General features: G+C 38.4%; 1 protein-coding gene across 4 annotated transcripts in view; it reads left to right on the top strand.

Moving 5' to 3' along the window:
* The window catches only part of MGAT5 (alpha-1,6-mannosylglycoprotein 6-beta-N-acetylglucosaminyltransferase), a 136,426-nt gene that overhangs the window by 35,424 nt on the left and 76,413 nt on the right, over positions 1-24,589 (top strand). For all 4 annotated transcript variants that reach the window (XM_064514625.1, XM_064514626.1, XM_064514628.1 and 1 more), the window contains exons 2-3: positions 15,634-16,022; positions 21,790-21,957. In XM_064514625.1, coding sequence (XP_064370695.1) covers positions 15,785-16,022; positions 21,790-21,957 — 406 coding nt within the window. In that variant the 5' untranslated portion in view covers positions 15,634-15,784. The remainder of the gene's footprint in view (positions 1-15,633; positions 16,023-21,789; positions 21,958-24,589) is intronic.

The following is a 24,589-nucleotide window of genomic DNA, read 5'->3' as shown; positions in this document are numbered from 1 at the left end:
GGAAAATATAAGAGAATCAGACCTGTCAGTCCAGATTTTCTGCTGTACTGCAAACTTGAGGGAAGTTAAAATGGACACTTTGGATTTTTATATTACCTAGATTAAGTACTGACTGCAAAAACATTTATTTGGATACACACGTGGTCAGTGGCTTTGTCATTAACTGGAGTGGCTACTATGGGTGAAACTACCTGTATTAGAGGTGAGCAAGACAGTTTCTCTCAACTTCAGTGACCTCTGTTTTCTGGTCATAAATCACAAGAGCTATTGCAGTCGGTGCATTGAGTACTGTGCGAGTTGCAGGCCAGCTGAAAACTTTAAATTCATATATTGGAAAAAAAATATTAGTCTTTGTGGTTAATGACATAGATATGTTTGGATAGATTCTTTTTCTTTCAGTCAGACTTATAGGAGCTTTCCCTGTTTTATAGGCCCAAAGAAACAGCATGAGGAAGTGGGTTCTGCATCTCGGTGTTTAGCTTCAGTTCCTTTGGAACCCAAAACAGCTACGGCTTTGACTTCACGAGCGACAGACCTAACGAACTGGAACCTTTCCTTTCAACTGAATCCACGAAACTTGTTGCATTTATAAAAGCAGATATTTGCAGGGTTGTTTTTCTTAAATTTAGGAGTTGAAATCTAGATGCCATTATAAGCAAAAAGGAAGAAGGAAAGGGTGAGATTTAAATCTTCCTTCATAAAGAAACCTGAAAAAACCCTGATAGGTACTAAAATCATTCCTTTCTGTACTAGAACGTGCTGCTTCGTTTGTGCTTACATAAAAATGCAGAAAGGATGCCATGCAAGTAAGTAGTTCTTTGCTTGACACTCACTACGCAGCCACCTGTTACAACATGATGGTATGGATAAGTCCCAGTAAGAGATATGAAAGCTTTACTGCTTGTGATAAAGTATGTTTACTAACCTTTAGAAAGCAAATTCTGTTGTTATCAGAGCAGAATCTGAGAGCCTGAAAAAGTGAATGCATACGAGGTTTGAAATTAATACGTAGGCTAGAAGATAACGTTGTGCTAGTAACGCAGACAGGCCAACAAGGTGACTCATTCTGTAGAATATTTCACCTACACTGTACTACTTAAACTACAAATGTGAACAAGGGTGAGCTTAAAAAAGAGTCATATTCTGTGGCAGTCTTCAGGTTTAATAGTATCAAAAAACTCTTGATGCTCTTGTGCGATATTTAATGTAAAAATACTTTACTAGTGCCCTAACTCAGCATTAATAAGCATACTTAAATAATTACATGCTGTCAGACCAGTGAGAGGAGTTTATTCTCAGAATATGTGCAGAGAACCTCATGGAAGTTGCTGAAGGCCATGAAGGATGGTTTGTTCCGTCTCTTCTGTCGCCTGTGGTTAGCGCTGTGGGCAAACAGCGTTTCTGAATTTCTCCGCCTATGCAACTCTGTGCATACACGGCTTTGGAGAGGGTGGCTGGTTTGGAACGTTTGAAACTCCTATTTACAGTTCTGAAAAACATATATTTAAAGGAACTCTGAATATTCACTGATTGTGTGGAAGGAGATAATGTTAACTAATCTGCATAAGTAATTAATGTGACACTAGACCTTAGGGAGTCTGCACTGTAAATGTTTAGTATGAAATTTATACCAAATATTTCATAATCCTGTATATACATCTTGAAGAGACATGGCAAGAACATAGAACATTTCTTCCAACTACTGCCTGCAGGCATCCTCTTGCTATCTTTGCAGCAACCTAAGGTGTGCCTGTAACATCTCGTGCAGTGATAGTGTTACGTTTTGTCTCTGATAGCTGCTGAGAGCCCTAGAAATGTTACACTTGTAAATGTATATGCGTATGATGGAACAGCTCTAATTTACACACTACGGGCCAAATCCTTATGGTGTAAATCAGTGCAAGTGCTTGGAAGATAATTTACATGGAAATCTGACCCTTTTTTTTTTTTTATGGCGAAGTTGATATGTTGATAAGACTAAGTGTGATATGAAAGAGTAGCAATTATGAAGGAGTTTCCAGTTATCTTGGAAAATTTGTTTAAGGGAGCTCTTGAAATAGGAGGCTGTATTCACTAGGTTTGACCCTGTCATAAAGGCCAATAGAAATCAAAAACCATACTTGTTCCTCATTCAAGGTGAAAGCTATGTCACCTTAAGTATATCAGGAAGTACAAATAACTCTTTTTGACAAGCAAAATGTTTCTTCTGTCAATAGTTAGTCCTATTTGTATATGGGAGACTTATTAGTCATGCATTAGCAGTTGCCACTGTAATCTCCTGTTTTATCTGTGGCATATCAGACATAATGTTGATTTAGGATTATTTGATGTTCTTTGATCCATTTCCTCAGCTGTGCATGACCTAGTGTGTTTAGCCATTCAGTTTGTTCTGCCCTTATCAATCAGGCTACTCTTTTTATTACCTCTTCATCTGCTTGGCATACGTTCTTTTAGTTTTACTCTCTCTCTGACTTGCACTGAAATGTTTTGTTACCTCATCTCCTCATTCAAGGCATGTTTTTCTTCTCTCTGCCTTATCTTTCACTTTCTTAACCAGCTTCATATTTCAGTCTGTCTTACAGTGATTAAAGTGGACAGTATGTGATCTGGGCAGCTTTAGAATGTTATCTATGCTATAGGAGTTCATGAAACCCTTTGTAGTATAGTTACAGATCATTCAGACCTAAGCTCAATTCTGATTTTAAAGCCTGTTTGGTCTTAGTAGATCTACAACTGTATGCCAGTGTATAACCAAAATACATCAACAGGAAGGCGTACTTTTTCTTATATACTCTTTTTGCCCATTGAAGTTGATTGCATTACATTACTTGAAGGTAACTGCAGGTAATCGATTTATTTAACTTTATTTTCTTAATGATTTCTGGGATGAGCATCTATGATATGAATGAAGTTGGTGTAGAGTAGCTTAGAATTTTTTCAGTCTTAGGTTTGGATGAGGAGTATTCTTTCTGAAGTGAATAGCCCAGCTTACAGCACTGGTTTATACTGTGGAGTACTCTTGGAGCACAAAAACTGGATTCATTTTTAATGAAAATATTCCAGAAGATACATGCCAGGATTGCAGCTGATGTCTGCAAAATGTTGGCGTTTGGTCATTAAGACCAGACAATGCCATCAACAAAGCATGTTTTGGACGGGAATCCTTTCCAATATTTTAGATGATTTACAAAATGCATTGAGGCAGTAGAAGAAAGTTCACTACCCAAACCACCACTGTTCTGTGGGCCAAAACTAGCAGATGAAATATTTTTTCTCAGGCAGTAGTAGATGATAGCTTCCTACAGCACCTGAAAATTTGGGAGTGAGAGAAGCTGAAAGGAGGTACGTTGTTGTTGATAGGGTACAGGCAATGAAGAGAACTTGTGAGGCTCTGTGTCTGTCCTTAAGTACTGGTACCTTCCTGAAATGTTATGTATTATGCAGAGCATCAACTTAGAAGCTTTTATTCTTAGAAGCTAAGAGTTTTTCTTATTTCCTGGATTGTGGGGGTTTTTGTCCTCCCCCTCTCTTCCCTTCCCCAGCAGTAGTCAAGATTTGAAAGAACCACAAAGTGATTTTACTGATTCACTTTCCTTATGCTGCCTATGCTGGCTGCTTTTACACTTCAGCTTTTTTTTCATTTAGCTTTGTAGGGGCCACAGCTGACAGAGACCTGCTCCTCTGAGTTTGCCAGGACAAGCTGTTCTGCAGCTGTCTAGGGATGGAGGAAGAAGGGAGGCTGTCTTCCACCTACTCAAAATAGTTCGTAAGACTTGTGCCCTACAGTGTATTAAGTACAGCTCATGTTTTCACAAAGAAAACTTGTATAGCTTATTAAATCGTGATGATAACTGGAAAGCTTATGGCCTTCCACCAGCATAATGCATGTAATATATGGGTAACAAGTTGGAATGTGACCTAGTGCCTCATGTGGTCCTGGCTCGCTTGAAAATACTTTTGTGGTCTTCGCCAAGTCATTCAGTATTTGTTGTAGCCTATGGTAAAGCTTTAAACTTCATAGGAGCATTGTGCAAATCATGTGCAGAGAAAATTATTTCTATTTCAGAGGTTTTACGTGAAGACTCATATTGTTGCTATTTATGGCCCTGTTTGTGGCTGGATGGATCAGAACTGCTCACGTACCAAACTGCTCACTCTTCCTCCAACATCTGCCTGGAGGCTTCCTTTCACTCGAGTGTTTGGTCTTATGCTTTTGGAGAAAAAGCATTACTTTCCAGCCCTATTATTGCTTTAAAGTTCTGTCTCGTGTGACTGTAGGTTTCCAACTGTGGAGTGTGGGGTTTTCTTGTACATGTAGGGAAGCACATATATGTCCCTTTAAAAGCAAACACTTTGACAGTAGGAGCATTGTGCTTGTGATGAGAGGTTGTACCAGTTCAGCAAAACGAATGAGCTCAGTAGCTCTGGTGCTGTTGCCAACTCGGTAAAGGCTATAGCCGCCCATCAGCTACAATGGGATAGATATGCTTACTTAATGGCACGCAAAGCTGATCTGTATGCAGCAAAATTGTTGTTGTTACTTGCAAAGAGAAATAAGAAACATTAGCAACTTTCATTTCAAAGGAAGTATGCTCTTCTAATCTTTGGTTTATGAGCTGTTGATAAATATCAGTGTGTACAAAGTGCAGGAAACATTAAAATATTTTGCTATCCTAGTAACTTTCAAATTAGACCTGAAGCAAATCCCATTTTCATCCTCTACAATAATACAGAAGAGGACTTAAGTGCAGACATTAGAGCAACAGAATAAGCACCAACACAATTGCTTCCAAACAGGCGACAGTGTTGAAATTTTAATTCCATTAAATTTTGCACTTTAGAGATGCAGCTTATTTTCAGCCATTTGTCTAGCTGCATAAACTGGAATGTATTCAAAATGCTTGCCAAGAACAAATCCGTAGGAAGAAATGTTATACTTTGACCCAGGTTCAAGACGTTCTAAACCAACAAGAAATAAATATTTCTGCAGACTTATTTAATGTTCAGCCTAAATAGCTTTTTCCTCCCTATGATTTGATAAGCACTTGGTTACCAGCATATATATATATATTTATATATTTATATATATATATAAATTTCCTATGTATTTCGTTCTAATTTAACTTGACCATTCTGTTTTTATCTGTCTGGAGTCTGCACAATTGCTAGACACTACATTTGTGTGTGTTGACCACCAAGTTGACAAGGGATAATAACTGGGCATCCATGCTGATGAGAGCTTCTTTGCTTAGTACAAAACACTTTTTGACTTTCCTGTGTGGATTGGACAGTGCTGATAAGTTACTTGTTTTTCTCTTGGACAGACTGCGAGATGTGCTAGAACAGGCTGATTTGTGGTTAACAGCAGTGGGTGAGACTGGGGCATGGAGTGCCTGACTGATGCATGAAACAAGTTAACAGATTTAGTTATTTCCTATCGAAGTGTTGAGTAATCGGGTTGTTTTGACTATAAGCTCAGGTTAACAGTGTAATTTTTCTGTTTTTAAAAAATAAACCTTATAATTTGATCACAGTTTTTTGTAACTGTTGTTACTGTAGTTATGCTATGCCCTAAGAATACAGGAGAGAATTCCCCTGGAACCAAGCCACATGCACAGGACTGCTCCGTTAGGACCAACAGCACTTTGCTCACTTCTTTAGAAAACTTTCAGATAGTCTGAGAAGTATGAGACCACGCTTCTCGGCCAGTGCCATGTTTATGGCTGTTAGTAGACAAATGCCAAATCAAATGGAAAATAAGATGGTGTAGTATATTAGCCTTTGACTGAGTTGGACACTACCTTTGGGTAGATGTGAGAAAAAGGTATGTGCTTTTAGCCACACTGGAACTAGGATAAAACGTCTTATCCACAGTTCTTACTTTTAAAGTTTAACAAAATTAATGAAGTAATTGAAGCTTAGTTTGTTCGGCTATGAAGGAACATGCATGCTTTCTCCTCTACCTTTAAGGTTTTTGAAGATCCCTTTCTCTAAATCGTAGGATGACTGGAGCTCTCTAACTCTTTTTAAGTTACTTTCTTGTAAAATCAGATGAAAAATAACCATTTCGTAATCTCATGATTAGCATGCTCTAATCTCTTGATCAGCATGCTGATATCCCAGAATGTTCTTTTTCAGTGAGAAAATGCTCTCTTGGGCATCCTGTTTTGATTCAGCAACAAGACAGAAGGTTATTAATACCCTGCACTTTGCCTGTAAATAGCTTCTCTCTTTTGTTTGTTCTAGGTCAGGAATATTTCTAGTTTTCTGAAGTTCAAGGAAGTCTTCCTATTTCCAGTGCTGAAGTTAATTTCAGTTTTTTGTTCTCCAAGCACTGTCATTAAAAGGAGATCAGAATAGCTTGTGGTTATGGCCTTAAAAAATACATCATCTGGGATGCTACAGATAAATACAAATCCTTCTGTAATAAAAACAACGGGAGCTAACAAAATTCCTTGTCATGTTTTATTCCATATAAAATCCTCAATTCTGAGCTGCTTTGGTGTTAGTCTTGAGAAAGTTTTGAGCTGTAAATCAACTGGCTGAGCAAGATGCTTTCAGTGTCTTGTTTATAAAGCATATTTGAATGTAGTTATACCTAGGCCATGCTCCAAAATGCCTAACTTGACATGCATTTTTGCATAAAACATAAAACAAGCTTTTTACCTTCATGACTGTGATGCAGGAAAGCAGTCTCAGATTGCAAGTCCAAAGAATTGATATTTTAACCTGTTTTTGTATTTGTATTTTTGCTGACCAAGCATGCCCATGCTGCCAGGATTAACTTTAATAGCCTTAAGATTTGTGCTCGAATGCACAGGTTTAACGCAGTCACGTCACTGTGTGTGATTCTTGTACTGGAAGCCTATGTAATGCACTTCCAAATGGTCTATGCAGACTTATTAAAACTCCTTTGCAAATTCTTTAATGACCCAGCTAGTACAGTAAAATGCTGAATGAAGCAGGATAAGAGGGTAGGGGCTGGCAAAAGTTATCAGCATATGTAGCTGTTCAGAAATAGTTTAAGCAGGGGGAAAAAAAAGAAAAAAAAAAACCCTTGTAGAATTAGTGAGTTCCAAAATGGTTTTAGCTGGAGTAATGTGAAGTATTTAACAGTTAGTCGTAAGTGTGACACAGTTAAAAGTACTGTTTCTGATATGATACATGACAGTTGTTTTACTCTTATTAAAGTACTGTGGATTGATCCTACTGCACAGTTTTGGGGAGGAGAAAACTTTTTTGTATCCTGAATCTATATCACTATGGATTTGCAGAGAAATTTGCCATTGTTATCTCTTATGTGCAAACTTCCTTCCCTCTTCTCTTTTTCCTCCCTGAAATCTCAGTGTAAGCAAACAGCATGGAAAGAAGAACATCTCCCAGTGGTTTAATTTCTGTAGGAATAAATTGCAGAAAATAGTATGCTTGATAGAAAATTGGAAACATCTCAGAGTGCTCTGTGAAATCATGGATTCGCACATGGAACTTCTGGTTGGGTTGCCTCTCAACCTGCTTCCAAGTGAAAATTTTATTTCTGAAAGTGAAGGCAAGCTGCTTGTTCAAATGAAAATTTACTTATTTTTATGGCACCTTATCAAAGGCTGCTTTTCTCTCCTTCAATTTACATCCCACCACCTCCTGCCAATTTCTATTACATTAAAAAAAGAAATAGAAAAAGAAACTCAACAAACAAACCGAGAGTATTTATACTCTTACTCTCCCTCAGTCCATCTGTCCTGCTTCTGCTGTTGTGACCCGGTGTTGTTCTGCTTTTCTCAAAAATTGCATCCTGAATTGCCACTTCAGTAACAGTACATGGTGCCATTTCAACTGTAGATGGGGGTGAGAGGAGAGAGAAGCAGTAGTGACATCTGTCAGCTAGAAGAAAAGAAGCTGTTGGCAGAAGTGTTGCTGAAAATAAAATTGAGCAGTAGAAGGAAGAACAAAACTAAGACTCCATAATGCAGCTAAGGAAATGGCTTTATACATTTATTTTATCTCCTAAGGAACTTGAATTATAAAATGTGCACTTAGCAAAAGTGTGAGTGAGCACATATCACTGTACAAGTCTGGTGTAGTTGCATGACTCCTCAGCTACCTCTCCCTCCTGGGGAGCTGGGAATGGAGATTTCCTTTGAGGTATGCAGGGAATGGGTGCAACTTTATCTACCTGGGAACTTCACCTAGACCTTGGATTTGCTTAATATTACAGACTTCTCTAGCATGTATCTGTAGCTTGCAGAACTTTTTATTGTGAATCACGTCCTCCATAAGACTGATCACAACCAAATGTTGAAAATTTAATTTAAGACTAACAAAATGTTTTGAGGTAGCTTAAAATTTGTGAGCTTATAAATAGAAATCAATTAACTGTTAATTATTAATTGTTGAAGTCAATGGAGTCTTCCAGACTTGGTTGTAAACTAACTCTGATCTGGCTGTTTTTTCCCTCCATTTAGAGTAAGCACCAGGTTGGTTTGAATAGGTTAGTGCAAGGTATTTAGTTTCTTCTGAAGTCTTGTAAAATGTCACATCGATGAATTTACCTATTGGACGAAAAAATAGCTACTGTAAGTTCGCAGAGGGTTGCCACTTTGTAGTTCTGCTCCTTTGTTTCTGTGACTTTCGGGCTTGGGGGCAGCGTACAGCCCTTTCCACACAAAGCAGGTATGGAGCAAGCCTCTTCAACCGTATCTACTGTCTGCCCACTGCTTCGTGCATTTGAGATAGCCCAAAGAGTTGTCAGTGACTAAACTGTTTCGGAACTATCAACATAACTGAATGCTCTGAGATTTATTTAGATGTGTGGATGGTTTTATGATAGAGTGTATTTGCAAAGTTTGATTGTTTAACTTCTGTGACAGAACTGGAGTCCTTAAAATGTATGTGGTACAAAGATAACTGAGATGGTATGATCAACGGTTGTGCTCAAATGCAAGATAGTATTCCTATCAGAAACCAAGATTATTTTTTTCTTCTCTGACCTAGTTTATCCTTTTCTGTTTTCTACCATCACAGAACCACTCTTTTGATTTCACTTGACCATGTCAAGTAGTAAGCAGTAGCTTATCCTGTTGTTAGTGCTATGTCTTGAAAGAAAGAAAGGTGAATTCAGCCTCCAGAAAGAGTAAAGAAAGCCAGCATCTTGCAGTAAGTAAAATCCAAGGGGCGGGGAGGATTCAGTCTGCAGCACAGATTGAACTATTTCTGAATGCAGATTGGCCAACTTGGGTAGGACATCTGCTGAGATATTCCTGCAGGAATAAAAAACTGCAGTACTGGGAAATCCAGTAATTTGCATTCAGTGGGGTATAGTGCACATCTGTTCAGACCATGCAGCTGCTAGTAGGAGACAGTGGTGAGCATTACCCTGGAATTCGTGTGTGTGTAATGTACATACACACGTATACACGTACACATATACACAGCATGCCTGTTTTAAAGTATTAAAACCTAATTGTCCCAGTTGAATTCATTACGTCTAGAGGGGAGGTTTTAGAGGATTGCCTGTCCCTTTTAAGATGTATTATGTTAGCTAGTGCAATGAAGTATGACTCCTGCCATCCCTTTGCTGAGGAGTGCTGGGATATGGCAGGTGTTTCCACTCACCACTGTGTTTCCTGGCTGTGGCTCTGGTGTGTTTGGCAGCCCACTGGTTGGACACTTGAATTATCATTAGCTTTTAGAGTAACACACCCTTTATAAGAATAGGGGAACTTAACATGTCATCACTTGTTTGTTGTCAGTCTGTGTGTTCTGTAAGACGCTAACAAGTTGTTCTGTTTCCAGTTGTTTATGTAGAAGTGCAGTGTGCCTTCTTCAGAAAACAACCTGGAAAATAGACCAATATATGCATTAGGATCCTAATATGTGGGTTTTTAAGAGACCTTATTTGAATTAGTTATGATACAAAAACATATCATGTGCGCCAGGCATGATAGCATGTTGCAACTGAATGTGTTTGTGTATGTGTGTCTATAGGAAGAGAAGTAGAAGTAGCTGTCATTGAAGGTTTAGGCCAATAAATTGGACTGATTTTAAACTTTAAAACAAAATGTTGCTAGATTTTCATTAACAATACACATTGCTAATGGCTAGTTCTTACTCATTACTAATCATTATCAGTACATATTCAAAGCAATTAGCCTGTAACAACCCCATCCTAAATTAGGTGTGAACATACAATACCACTGAACGGAAGCCTCAGAGTTAGCGCTGGCTATAATTTTTGTCTCAGGTATCCAGGTGACTGCTTCTGAGAGCTGGTCAGGAGCCTTAAATTCAGACTCCTTTGCTTTTATAGGCTCAAAGTCATGGAATACCTTAGGCTGGGAGGGACCTCAGAAGGTCCCTAGTCCAGCCACCCCTCATCTTTGAGATCAGATTGCTCAAGGCTTTATCCAGTCAGGTCTTGAAAGCCTCCAAGGATGTTGACTTCTCAATCTGTCTGTGCCTGTAGTCCATTCTGTGTTCTGCTGACCATCCACATGGTGAAGTTTTTCCTTATATCCAGTTTGAACCCTTTGTGTTTCAATTTATGCCCATTGTCTCTCTTCCCCCTGCCATGCATCACTCTGTTCTACAAGGATTTTATTAGCTCTCCCCAAAGCAGTCTCTTCTCCATGCTTAGCGAGCTGTGTGCCCTCAACCCCGCCTCACAGTTGTCTCTGACCTTGGTTGGCCTCTGCTGAACTTGTTCCAGTTTATTGATGACTGTCTTGTACTGTACTGGAGGGCCCAAAATTGGATGAGGTATTTAGATGCAGTGTGATGGGTGCTGAGTAGAGGTGGATAATTGCTTGTCTCAATTTCCTAGCTCTGCTTCTGTTGGGTCAGCCTGGGATGCTGCTGGCCGCCTTTGCTGCCAGGGCACACTTCTGTCTCGTGTTTGGCTTGCTCCCCACAAGGACCCAGGACCATCTCCACAGAGGGCAATGTGGTAAATCTGCACCAACTGTCCTGAATCAATCTTCCCATGTGCCCAGAAACGTGTGCCAGGAGGACTGTCTTCATGACTTCTCTCATGCAAGAAATGTTTGATGCTGGTAGGGGCGGGAGGGAAGTGGGGAGGGGGGGTTACTTTCACGGGCTGCGGCAGGTGCCTTTTCCAGTTGCTTAGCTGTTTATTCCTCTTGTTTGGCTGCTGCTGCTTTTCTTGAAACAGAAGCAGTCTTTTCCCAGCTCTCGAGGTTGCACTCCTTCAGTGACCAGTAATTGACCATCACAGAGTTGCTTATAGTGCTGGGGCTTCTGCTGTAAGTCTGTGCCCAAATTTTCAAGGCCCTTGCTGTTATAGCACACTTAACCTGTATGTTATGAGAAGCCAGTGCCTGTCTCTGTCGCACAGCAAGTTCTCATAACAACTGATAAGCCTATCAGGCCAGGACCAGGGCCTTGCGCAGCTGGCGTAGGACACGGAATAAGGCCTGAGGGCTTGTTCTTAGCAGCAGCGATACTGTTTTTACTGAGCCGCTTTGTACAACATGTATATTCATTATTTACTAGTCTTGCTATGTAACTGCTTATGTTTGAGTTTATAGCAAGCTAATAATATTTAAATGCTGCTTAGTGGACTTCTACTTTTATGGGTGCAGCTATCTCTGCTTTGGGTACAGACAGTTAAGGCTTTATAAGTGGAGCTGTTGGTGGACAGCACCGAATTTCTTCTTGAATCCTGACTAAGGGTAGTACTGTTGCAAGTTCACACTGATTTAATTTCTTATATTGGTGTAGATTGGACAGGGAGCATTAAACAAAGTCTCTTTAAAAGTATGTGTACATACAAAGTTTAATCTTCTGTAGCTGTCTTGTAGATGATAAAACCTCCTTAAAAAGAAAGAAGAAGAAGAAGAGGAGGGATGCATGGCTATTTGTCACCAAATTCTCCTCACATGAAGATTAACTGTACTCTATTTTGAGCATTAAAAAAAAAATAGTAAGGGCTTAAAATGCTGTGAAATGTGTGATTTGCATTCCTGATGTAGGGGATCACTTTAGCATTAGGATAATTTCCTGATGCTGTTCTAAATAAAGTGTGAGGTTTTCTGTTGTGATGATATAGGCATGGTAATGTCATACAGTGCAACTGATGAATTGTCCAGCTGTTGGGCAGCATTTCATTACGTTTAGAATAGAAACTTTGTGTGTTAATGAAACTGAAATACTAAAAATGCAAAGACTACTAAAATGCTTATGCCTGTGTAAAATGGATGTAAGGTTATGCCTTTTAATAAAAAAGTGTTAACCATTTTGTTAAGGATAGTGGCAGTTCTGTTTTGAATTGTGATATGTTTATCAAAAAGTTAAACGTCTTTTTTTTTTTATGTATCTGTGGAAACATGAAAAAACATGCTCAGCTTGAGTGTGTTGATTAAGTTGTGGTGAAGTTTTGGTTGTTTAGAGCTGAATTTAGGGAAGAACATAACAAAGCTGTTCTTTATTAAAGGTTTTCTTGCCTTGTATGTCTCTTCACTTTTACCTTTTTTTGTGCTTGGTTTTTAGATGAGGTACACTAACTAGTCTCAGTAAATCAAGAAGAACTATCTTCCTGACAGTTTCATAAACAACTTCACAACTGTGACAAATCCAGTTTCCAGAGGAGTGCTGGAATTATTTCAAGAGTTATTTTAGAGTGAGACTACTTTTTTCTTCTTTTTCTCTTCTCTTCTTTTTTTAAGCTTAGAAATGTCTGTCATTCTTTACAGAGGTATGTACAAAGATGTCTTCCTATCCTCTTAGAATATGACTTCTTCTGTGCATTTTGGAGACTGGACTAGGAAAAGGCCTTAACAGTTACCAGGATCGGATCCTTTAAGAAGATTTGTAAGGGGAGGGGGAGAACTGGGGAAGTAGTCTACCACCTGAAGTTTGGGAATGTGTATGGGCAGAAAACTCTATAGTCAGCAGGCACCATGAAGTCCACGATGGATTAAAATAGGCAAACGTGCATCTATCAACTTTATTCAGCTGTCACACAGTTCGGTTAATTTGCTGCCAAAACTGAAATATTGTAGGTGTGTTTCTGTGCTGCTGTCTTCATGCACTCTGCATATCCCCTTGGTGTCTTCTGACCACTGTCCATTTAGGTACAGCTGTGTGGCGAGCATCAACAGCGGAGCAGTTGTGTTGCAGGCACTGGCAACCATCACAGCTAGAATTAACACGTACCAAAGTCTGCGCCGGCAGGCGGGCCGGCTGGCCAGCCTTGGAGGCAGTCAGGGCCCACAGGTTCTTGTCCCGTGTGTTTTACGAACCTCCATGACCACCAGCATTGCTGGGAAGTTAATTAGTTGAGTACATATTGTTGGGCATTCTTCAAGTTGCTAGCCGTGGGAGTGAACATAGGGACTGATCATGTTGACCTATTTGTTTTATCTATGATCTAAGAGCTGAAACACTTATTTTGTTTTTATCGCTTGGATTAGTGGGGACCATTCTTCCATCTGCCAGTGTATTTTAATCCTTTCTTATGGATAAACATTAATATTTCCTATTCACCTTCTTACAAATTTTGAGTTGAATTAAGGCACTCTTATTTTTTTAATCGCTAAACAGAAGAGGAAAGTCAACAGTTCAAGTAAATCATTCTAATAGGTTAGAAATACACTATCATGTAAAAATGGCTCTCTTGTAATCACTCTTGTTTCTGATCTAAAGTTTTTAAAATTGCGAAATGCTTTTTTTTTTTTTTTTTTTTAATTTCCTGTTAGTTAGCTATGTTCTGTGGGTTTCCCATAAACAACTGCCCTTAAAGAATTGTTAGCACTTGTCTGGCAAAACGTGATGGTGATAGGTTTACTTTCTCGTTGAGTGCTTTCCATCTGATGTACGGCTAGTAATTGAGGAAGAAAAATGGACCGTTACAACCACAGATCTTATCGCCGTAGAGGAGACTGTCAGTTCTTACATGAAGTTAAGCCACTGAGGGAGTTAATCTTGGATGCTTCTGATTTCTTTTTTTAAATTGCTGTGTTGTTTTACATTATCGAATGTCTATGTTTTTCACGTCAGCTATTGCTAAAGAATAGCAAAGCATTCCATTTTTAATGAAATAACAATACGCTGCTCTTTAGTCGGCCCAAGAGGGATCGTCCTGGGAGTATAGTTCAAAAAACTGAAAGACGTGAAATTTCCCTCTGCCAATTCTTGGAAAACTAACTTAAGTTTATGGAGAATGCTGTTAAACGGGGTCGTTCATTTTCTCTGTCCAGACATTTTAAACATGGGAAAAGTTAACTTAGTGGCTTTGTAACCTTTCTCGCTAAACTCGCTCTGTGCCGTTCTTCCCTAAACACGAGATGGCTACAAAGCCAAACTAACTGTTCTTCTCATCAGCACAGGCACACAGTGCAGTTATTTTCTTTTTTAGTTTGCTGCTTAATGTACATTGACTACCACAATCAAATAATGCTAAATGTATGCACAAGACGCTGGAAGATAAGTTGTCCAAAGCTGTTTACGTCCCTCTGCAGGACTGTTTGCCCAACTGAGAGTAGAAGTTTTGAAGGGACTTTTAGCAAACAGAGAGCAGTGCTAGCAGGCATCTGTGTAATTATCCTATTAAAACAGAGTAACGTCTGCATTATCTGTGCCGGTGCAGTATGGAGGAGAACATTGTGTCCTCTAATCCTTTCTGGGAGCATTATGGAGTAAAAAGGATAACATTTTACTAAATCTGTGTTTTAATACGATAGGTTACACTTAATTACCTTTTAAATTACCTTTCTTCTGTTGCAGGGTTTTATGCTAAGGACCCTACTTTTAGCCCTCATCACAGAGCTCTTCCTGCCTTTGGGTAGTTTATGCTTGTTTTTTTGGGAGGGGGATTATAATGAAAAGATAGTGCTATTGTTTGTCTTGAAGGCACTTACATTCTAACTCATTTTTTCCTAGTATGGTAAAAGGTCTGCAAATATTAATTTTAGATACAAAAGACAATAACGTGGCAACTAGAAGTACGTGTTTTGAATTTAGGTGTAAAGTGCAGACTCGCTGAATGGTTTTATGAGGAAGGAGTAACAGTGCATGGCAGAGGCCACAGGGGAGCAAGACAAGATTATTTCAGCCTTCAGTGCTTGCAGCATAAGCCAGGAGAGTGTATTGGCTTAAATAATGTAGACTTCTTTTTTGCCTCTTTACCCCTGAGGGAATCTGATTTCCTGATCACCTATCTAGCCATATGCCGTAGCTCTTGCCAGGAACTCCTCGCAGTGTCATTGCCAGCTAAAATTACTTGTCTTCTGAGAACTGAATTATGTTGACAATTGTCTTAAATTGCTACGTTGGCAACATCGCGAAGTTTTTGTATGCAAACACAAAAAATACATTAAAGCAGCTTTACCTTGAAATTTGGATTGGAAACTATGCTTCAAGTGTTGAATTTGATCCAGCTATTGCGAGGTGTTCGGCACCTGTTCAGGCGCGTTGCTCCTTGTTCTCTTTCCAGTGCTTTTCTCGGTTTGTTGGTGCTTTGAGTAGTACAGTACAATATTGATACATACAAATTAAACATTTACAAAGAAACCATATTGTCTACTCCTATTTTGTAGCAGTTACAGTGGAGACCTCATGCAGCTAGTAAAAACTTCTAATGTTTTGTGGTAACTTTACTCCTTTTCTTTCTTCTCTTAACAGGATGGAACTGAAATGCGGTTATACGCTGACTAAAGAGTCAGAATAAGACTGAGTCCTGCTCTCTGACCTTTCTATACCTGGACCATGAACTTGCTCTTTGGCTTCATGCTTTAGAAACCTTTGTAGTAACTCCGTGAAGCTGTTGGAAATCATGGCTTTCTCTCCATGGAAGCTGTCCTCCCAGAAACTCGGCTTTTTTTTGGTGACTTTTGGTTTCATTTGGGGAATGATGCTTCTGCATTTTACTATTCAGCAGCAAACACAACATGAAAGCAGTTCAGTCCTGCGTGAACAAATTTTGGATCTCAGCAAAAGATACATCAAAGCATTAGCTGAAGAAAATAGAAATGTTGTAGATGGGCCTTATGTTGGGACAGTGACAGCATACGGTAAGTGCCTCTTCTAGATTATGTGACAATTTGATTACGGCTTTTTCTAAGTGGTACAAACATTATACTTCAAAATGCTGCTCAGTTGACTGTACTTCCAGATTCCAGTCTCTTGATCACAACCTCTGTCTCTGTCACCACAGAATGTCAGTGTTACACCCTGGGAATGGGAGGAGGAATAAGAGGGTAAAGTATAGTCAGGTTAGCTCTTGATTTAGTGACTCAGCAACGCTATTTCAAGTGTGTTATCTGGTAAACCCTTCTCTTCCTTCAGAACTATGCTGGTTTCTCTTTTTAAAGTAGCATTTACTAATCCAGGTTAATTGGCTTTCCTGGAGCACTTCTACCCAGCTAACAGAACCCAGTGTACCTTCCCTAAGGATAATAAAGTAATTGGCACATGAATTACCAGCTGTTTGAGGATTTCCACTATGAAGATAACTTTCTCTGTGACTTGAAGGCAGCACTTGGGAATTTTTAGATTTCAGCTCAAAGTAACTATGCTTGTCAGTGACCAGATTGACAATTTTGGTCCTCTTTTCTTCCAGCCAGAGACCAGTTCTTTTTCTTCAGTGTGTGCTCTTAGGGAGCGTTTTCACAAAAATATTCTAATGTAACATCTATTGAACTGGAATAAATGGCAGATATGGTGCTGTAGACAATGAAGAAATGAGGAAAATAACTGGAAATTCTTCAGTTATATAAGGAGACTACTGGAACATTTGAACATACACGGAAGAAATAGACATTAATTGCCAGAAAGACATGAATCATGTCATGATAAATGAAGAGGTACACTAATTGAATTGCCCTAAAGAGGGTAGAAACAGCAGAAAAAAATACAGTTCTGTTACGATATCCATCAGTACTGTCTTGCAAGAAGCTTGCAAATGAGCTTTTGTGTACACACCCCATTAAACTCATTACCATGGGCTATATGGGAAAGGTTCTATGTAGCCTGCTGTTAAATGACTGACTGTGCAAAGAGGGGGTGGCTTGCAAGGAAATCAAAACCTTTTGCCAGCGTAGTGAAACTCCTGTGATCTGTTGATTTTTATAGTGATCCTAATTTTGATACTGTGGTATACAATTGGCAGGGGGAGAGAGAAGATGTTTTTATATTTGTGATTGCCATAAGCAGTTTATGAAGTAGTCTGGTCAGCTGTATCTGTCTTGAAAGAAACACTACTTCACTGTTCACCCACAGTGGGAATAAGAGGATCCTACCTGTCACTTTGTCATCTGTGGTTTAGCTTTCTTCCACTGCAAGGGAGGAAACATTGAATGGTATTATGCTGAATGATTTCAATATTAATGACTGATCCAAATTTTATGTTGTTCTCCATGTTACAATTCAGTTCTAGTTCATTTTTCAGAGCAAGAATTTCAAAGTCCTAGTTCTAACTTTCAGAAAATACCATTTTTTTTCTGTTGATTGTTATAGCTAATTTTTGAAAATAATTTCCATCAAACTATAAATAGGTATATGTAAGTCACACCAAGTTAGTTAGTCTCAAAATGAAGATCCAAATGATAGCAAACCCTAACAAGAGCTCCACGAAGCTTGTGGAGCTGTCTAGCATGCGGAATGGCTTGGTCAGGGACCTTCCTGGGCTGCTATCGGAAGGGGTTAGGACAGCAGGTATCTATATCTTACAGCTGGCTTAAGTGACCAGAATGTACTTGGAAAGAGTGCTTGTTGTGTTTATATGTCTAAGAACTTGGATAGATGAAAAAATATCTTGCGTTAGTATTGGTGTAGTTGATTATTTGTGAGGAAAGGCAGTGTACACAGCTGAAATAGCATTCAACCTTCCATCAGGAATGAGGACAATATATCCTCCCTAATCTTGCAGATGGGCTAGGGTGAATTTACTCCTGCAATTAGCACAGTTATGAGTACTGACTAGTATGGATTTGCTAAGAATGTTTGTATTCCTTTGTTTTGCTTTGAAAAAAGCCAAAGAATGTACTTTGAACTTGCAGAAGTGCCCAAATGTGAAAAACTGATATACTCCAAATGTTTAGTCAAGAGCCAGAACTGGCCTGTGTTCTTCAGCACTTGCCTTCGTGAGAGCAGTCATACTGCCTTGAATCCAGTATTATGAAGTTGGCTGCTAATTTTTATAGCATCTGTCCGGTAGTTTTATCTGTTGTGCCTCTGGTTATTTGTTAGAACTTGATTTAAATGTATTTTTGGGGGTAGGGGAAAATTTGCAGGTGTTTCAGTTCATATGTCAGGCTTCTGAGAAATTCCTGTGGAAAAATAACTTGATGCATTGATAAAGCAGAGACTTACTATGTTCACGTTTCTTGCTTTTTCCGATGCACTTTTTTGTTCAGTCAAATTACCTAATGTTAAGATTATGCATCTGGTCCAAGCTTAAGTTTAACTTTAGTTATACCATATTTATCTCAAAGTAGAGAACTTTTTTTGCGATTTTATCAGTTTGCTTTGTTTGGCAGTTATTTCTGCATAGTAAGTTTTGATTCTTCTTCACTTTCATTTCATTCAACATGAGAATTAGGGGGGATGTGCATGTGCGAAAGAGTACAAAAACGAACAGAGCATATTACCAGAAAATATTTCTAAAATAAAAATATGGTGCAATTTCAAGTGAGATGTACCTCCTTTTAAATTGGCAAGATCCTATCGTACTCCTAACTTGTTTGGCATTTTTTTTCTGCTTGCTTTCTTTTCTACTTACCTACTCACTTTTAGGCTATTTGGAAAATTAATTGCAAAATAGAGTTGTTTCGTATTAGTTTTCATAATACTTTAAATAAATTGGATAGATATCTTTTACAGGCTTAGACAATGAAGTTTAGGATACAGCAGATTATATGGCTGCACTTTTTTTCTCCTTTGGTGCATGGATTAAAAGTACCTCTTTTTAACAAAGCATGTTGGGATGTCGTCTTGTTTCTATTGCTGCTTTTTCTCTCTTCCTGATTAAATTTTGGTGTTCATATGAAAGTGCTTGTCTATAAGGCTGACGCTAATATCTGTAGTGTCACTAACTATTATGTTGCTTTGTTGCTTAAATAACAAGCTGTCCTTATTCTGTAATTTCTGCTGGTCCGTGACTACGCAGTGAACTGCATTGGTATCGTAATCTTATGACATAACACAAACTCAGTACAGTAGGCCAGAAAATTGTGGGCATGGGCTTAAAAAAGTTGTCTTTTGAGAGTACTTGAAGTTAAGTTAAATTAAAAAAAAAAAAGACTGTCTTCAGAAATTGAAGGGGAGCTGCAGTAATCTGTGCCCTGGCGAGGTTCGAGATGACAGGGTATCCTTCACTGAGTTTCCCCTGCAGTTTGCCCGTGACATTCATTTCTGTTCCAAATCCAGCTTGGGAATAAGCTGACTTGGTGCCAAACCGTGGTCAAGTTCCCCGGGACATGTTAAACGGCATTTTGCAGGTGGATGAAATAACTTTGTAACACTTCTGTCAGGTTAAGGCCAACTAAGTTTTTTCTATGGGAATTTTCAAGGTCCATAGCCTTTCCAGTTTAAAGACAAGTTTGGATAGGTATTCTCAAATTAAGGTGTTTTGAAGGGTGCAAAATGATGGTAATGTGTTTACTTAAAATGGTAGCGGGACAAGTGTTACGATAAGCAAATAATACCATGTGAAATAATACTGTCTTCAGAAATTGAGAAAACCATCAGTCTGCCCAGTTTGGCATTTCCGATAGCTTACTAGCAACAAGCCATTTGGGTTGGCTATTCAGTAATAAACTTGTTAATGACTAATATTAATGACAGTGGCTGGAAAAGGTTGGTTGGTTGTTCTATGAAAACTGCCCGTGCTATTTAGCCTTTTTACTTCTCTTAATCTTATCTTCTGATTATGGTTAACATGCACAATCATGATTTCTGCATTCAAGAATAACTATTAAGTTTCCTTGATTTGTCTGCCTTTTACCCACTCAGAAGGGCTTCAGTTATTCATAATCTTGATTACATACCTTGTCCACGTTTTCACTTAGTGGTATTGATTGTTTTTATGTTCTTTCTACCTTATATTGATCTGTCACGTAGGTGGATCAAATACTTTCTGTTTAGAAGTTGTAGTCCAAATACACAGAGTGGCTATTAGATTTTTATAGCAATAAACAGCTGCTTTGCAAAAATTACCGTGAATCTGTGTCCCCACCCTCCCCTTCCCAAACTGGCTTCCAAGTGCTTTTTCATTCTGGTAAGATGTCTCTTGATATCAGTGTGTTAGTATCAGTATTACAAGACTACAATATTTAGCTGGGTTTTTTTTCCTGGTAGTCTGTGTATGCCCTAACGTACGCTATATTTCTTCCTCTTGCTGTTTCCTGAGTCTTTTATTCTTTTGCCATTCCTATTTTATTCCATAACTTTTTTTCTTGATTTTCCTCCTTCTACATTGAGGCTTTGGATCTGTTATTAAATTCCTGTTCCACTTTGCCTTTGACTTCTGGATACCATTTGTGAATCATCTTGTTTTGATAAATACTTCTTTTATCCCTCACTCCATTGCACCATACCTATATTTAAATATATATCAAAATATATTAAAGCAGTATATATCATTAGTACTGAAGATTTCATCATCTTGTCTTTATAGGACAAAGAAAAATACACAGTTAAAAGTATCTACTTTATGGCTCCTTTGAATAAATAACTCTCCTTTTTTGGAGAAAAAGATCATAAGATTTCTAAATATAATGTCCTTTTCTTATTTACTCTCTCATTTGCACAAGAATTGGGGTACTCATTTAAAAAAAAAATTAGAGATGTAAAATAGCATGTGGCAAAACTACAACTGATGTTTGGGCAGATGAATTTCTTCAGCTGTATAGAAGAATTTTCTGTTACAGATCAGAAAATTTGTTTGGTTCTAGAGTTGTGAAAAGCAGAAAAAGTATTATAGATACATAATTATTTTATGTAATTAAATGTAAAAACAGTGTGAATTCAACATACCAAATACTTTTATCTTGAGACAACTGTAAATGAACAAAGAACAATACTTTCTTTCATCTTGCTTTGCTTGATGCCACTTTAATTTTACAGTTTAGTTTGATAATGGTCTGGTTTCTTTCCCCTCTGGTCTACAGTGTGGGTGTGGGTTTTGTGCATCTTGTTTTGGGGGGTTTTGTTTTGTTTTGTTGTGTGTGTTTGTTTTAGCTTACCCAGCTGTCTTCATTACTCTAAGAAAACTAAAAAAAGAACAAGAGAAGAAAAAATACCAGGCAACTTAGCCTTCTTGAGCTGTTGCTCGATATGCAAACACACACGCGCTTGATTTGATCAATCCAGCTGATTCTCGTAGTTCGACAGTTTCACGAAGAAGGAATTTTTGTCTTTTGTATTTTGTGCTAGAGTCAGGATAAAAGCTCTTTTAGTTTTATTGTAATATATCCCCAAAACTGTTGGTGGTAGGTGCATGTAGTGGACATGCAGTCATTATTATTTTAGCAGTGTATGACTACTTGAGCAATTACAAAGCATGCATTTTTTTTTTTATTTCTTCAGTTTGGATGTAAGATACGTAAAAGCCGCTGTTTGCTATGTGTGTTATAAAATACCTATGAAGACCAGTCCCATGTCCAGAGGAGCTTGTATGTGAGGTTGGATGATGTAGGGCATGTTTGTGCAAACAACTGTTAATGACCAGGATTTGCACTAAGTGTTTGTATGTGTTCCAGTCTCGTTCTTGTATCTATTTTGTGACTCTCTCTGACAGTGTACATTGCATTATTAAGCAATTTAACTTTTGATTTGCAGATCTGAAGAAAACACTTGCTGTCTTATTGGATAATATCTTGCAGCGCATTGGGAAGCTAGAGTCAAAGGTAGAAAATCTTGTACTTAATGGAACAGCAGCAAACTCTACCAACAATACTACCACTCCTGCTCCCAGCCTAGGAGCAGTTGAAAAGCTTAATGTAGCAGGTGAGTATGGCAATGTTTAGAACACTTGTGGGCTGTTTAATCTGTTTTTTCTCTCTGTGTGCTCTTTTCTATGCCATAATGTGGTTTTACAGTTGCAAAGATTGAAATGTCTTTGAAAACAAAATTGAAAGGCTAACCTATATCAATAGCAATTATAAGTCCATTGGTCTTTTACAAGCTCAAAGGAAGTCTTTCTACTATGGCAACTTGAACATGTTGAAGAAAGCATCCTCTGCCAAAGGGGAATAGTCCACCTTGCATGTGTTTTAGATATTTTTACATCTTTCTACATCTACTAATTTAGTATATGTTTCATACTTTTAGTGGTCACACGTTAGAAAGGTGAAGCTTAGGCAGATACTTTCTCTCTAAGCCTAATCACTTGGTCAGTAAGAATCCACTCTCTGCAGATATTTAGATTGCATATGCAATTTTTTTTGTTGTTACCCGAAAGAAAATGTTTATTAATTTTTATTATATTACTAGTTATGATGTAAAAATGTCCTTTCCTCTGCCCAAAGAAAGCACTTAGTAGTGCAACCGTAATTACCATGTAAAAATTTCCTTGCCTCTTCTGCCCTGTAGCTCTTACAATTCAATACATAGAGATGATCTAACTGGTATCCTCAGCTTAAGTAGATGCGTTTTTTTAAAATGTCACTTGAAATCATCATGTGTAATTTTGTTTTCAGTGAATCGACTGTTTGCTATCCTTACAGCCTCTCAAAGCGTTTGAGTTATCACCTAGTGGTGGCAGAATGCCTCACTGACCTCTTTACCTGCGTGTCTCGGTCCTTTATTATTCCAAATGTTGTGTGCTCTGAATAGATCTTGCCATTTGCACTGCCTTGTCTTTTGCCCTGCCCCTTTCTCTGCCACCGAGTCAAAAAGATACTGACTGCTCTGACCCAGAGGAAAGTCTGCCTGTGCCCTGCAGCTGATCTCTGCAGCCCTCAAAAAGGGAGCAAAGCAGCATATCTAGGCCAAGCTGATTAAATAGGAGTATAGCTGTACTCCTGAGTCTTGCATGTGCTTCGGTTTCTAGCAAAATCAGTATCTCTGCGAATATTATGTTTTTAATAAATAGGTCAAGATAAAGAAGCAGATGCAACCTTTGGTAAACTGATGCCAATGAAAGGAAGCGGGGAGTGTGGTATGCATGTGATTACCTGATTACAGCGTAACAACTGAGTTACTGTATGTCAGCTGCTCTGTAGTAACTGTATTTATCCATATAAGGAAATCTGAAGTGTATTATCTCTTGCCGAGAGGGATGTTTGTCCCTCTTTTACCCCATAATAAAAGTGTACTCATAGGCAGGTACCACAGTGTTTTGCTCATGTGATATACTACTGCTCACCTTGTGGTAACTTTTTTTTCATCGTATTTCTGGCCTTAGATTGAAAGCAGATTAGAAATGAGTTACTGTAGATATATAGCACTTGCAGTCTAGTGGGCCATATTACTTCCAGAAAGGATGCAACGTGACATCTTAGTTGCAGGTGGAAGGTGAGCTAGTATAGTATTTTACAGTTTCTGGGTTAGCTTTAAAATTAAAAACAGTCCTGTATGTTTTCCTTTTATAGCTGAAGAAAAAGGAGACTTGATGCTGTAATTTCAATAGATTTGCAGATCAATTGAAAGAAGCAGTTGTCAAAATTAGCTTTTCTCTTGATTAAAAAAAATCTTGGGACAAAAACCAAGATCCCCTAGAACAAAAAAGTAAACTCATGTACTTGCATATTATCTTTAGAGGCAAAGGGCCATTGTTCAGACAATTTAACCTGGCCAGGAAACATCTCTTTTTCAGTTCTTAGGGTAAATGAATTTTGCTTGTTCTTGGAGTTTGCCAGGTCCCTGTTTGGGGGATGTAAATGTTCAGGTATCCAGGTGGGATGGTAATAATGTATGGTAATAATGCTCACATACTTGCTAGTTAAAATGCCTACTATTCTTCCATTTGAAGCAATCAGGTGGAGATTCATCTTAGCAGAAATGATCAAATGGAAGTGAAAAACTTGTTTCTGCTCCTGCCTTCGTGGCATTTTCCTGACAGTAGCAAACTCTGGAAGCCATATAGTTATTGAGGTAAAATCATGACATAAACATTCTCTCTGTTGTTCAGAAAGTAAGTCAGGTGAGCAAACCTTGTGATTACAGTAGCAGCTGTAGTGTTGAGCCGTAGCTCAAGATGTGTTGCTCAAGAGCAAAACATTTTTGTTACAGTTTGAAACCGAGTATCGTATTAGGCCAGATTTGTCAGTTTGAATGTGCCATGAGTTTTTCTTCATTGCTTATTTTCAGTATTAGTAACATTTTTCATTAAAAGAAAAATACAGTTAATCTGCAATCTAGGAGAAACCAAAATGATTATGATTATGATGTCAACATTATTATGATCTCAGCATTTCAACTTCAAAAGCCTCTCTGCAAATGGGATTTTTTTTTATTAGGTACATTACTGTACTCGGAAAGTAATCCCAAGAACAGTATCCATATGTCACAGGTGGAGGATCACAGTAATTCAGGAACCCTGGACTGATCCTAGAGGTCAAGCTGGTGAATTCAATCCAGGTCATGATCTGCATGGTTTCTATCAGACTTAATGAGCACAATTGATGTATCCGTGACT

The sequence above is a fragment of the Dromaius novaehollandiae genome, chromosome 7 (genome assembly GCF_036370855.1).
Source record: "Dromaius novaehollandiae isolate bDroNov1 chromosome 7, bDroNov1.hap1, whole genome shotgun sequence".
Lineage (NCBI taxonomy): Eukaryota > Metazoa > Chordata > Aves > Casuariiformes > Dromaiidae > Dromaius > Dromaius novaehollandiae.
The sequence above is the reverse complement of the archived record's forward strand: the minus strand, read 5'-3'. Positions and strand labels throughout refer to the sequence as shown.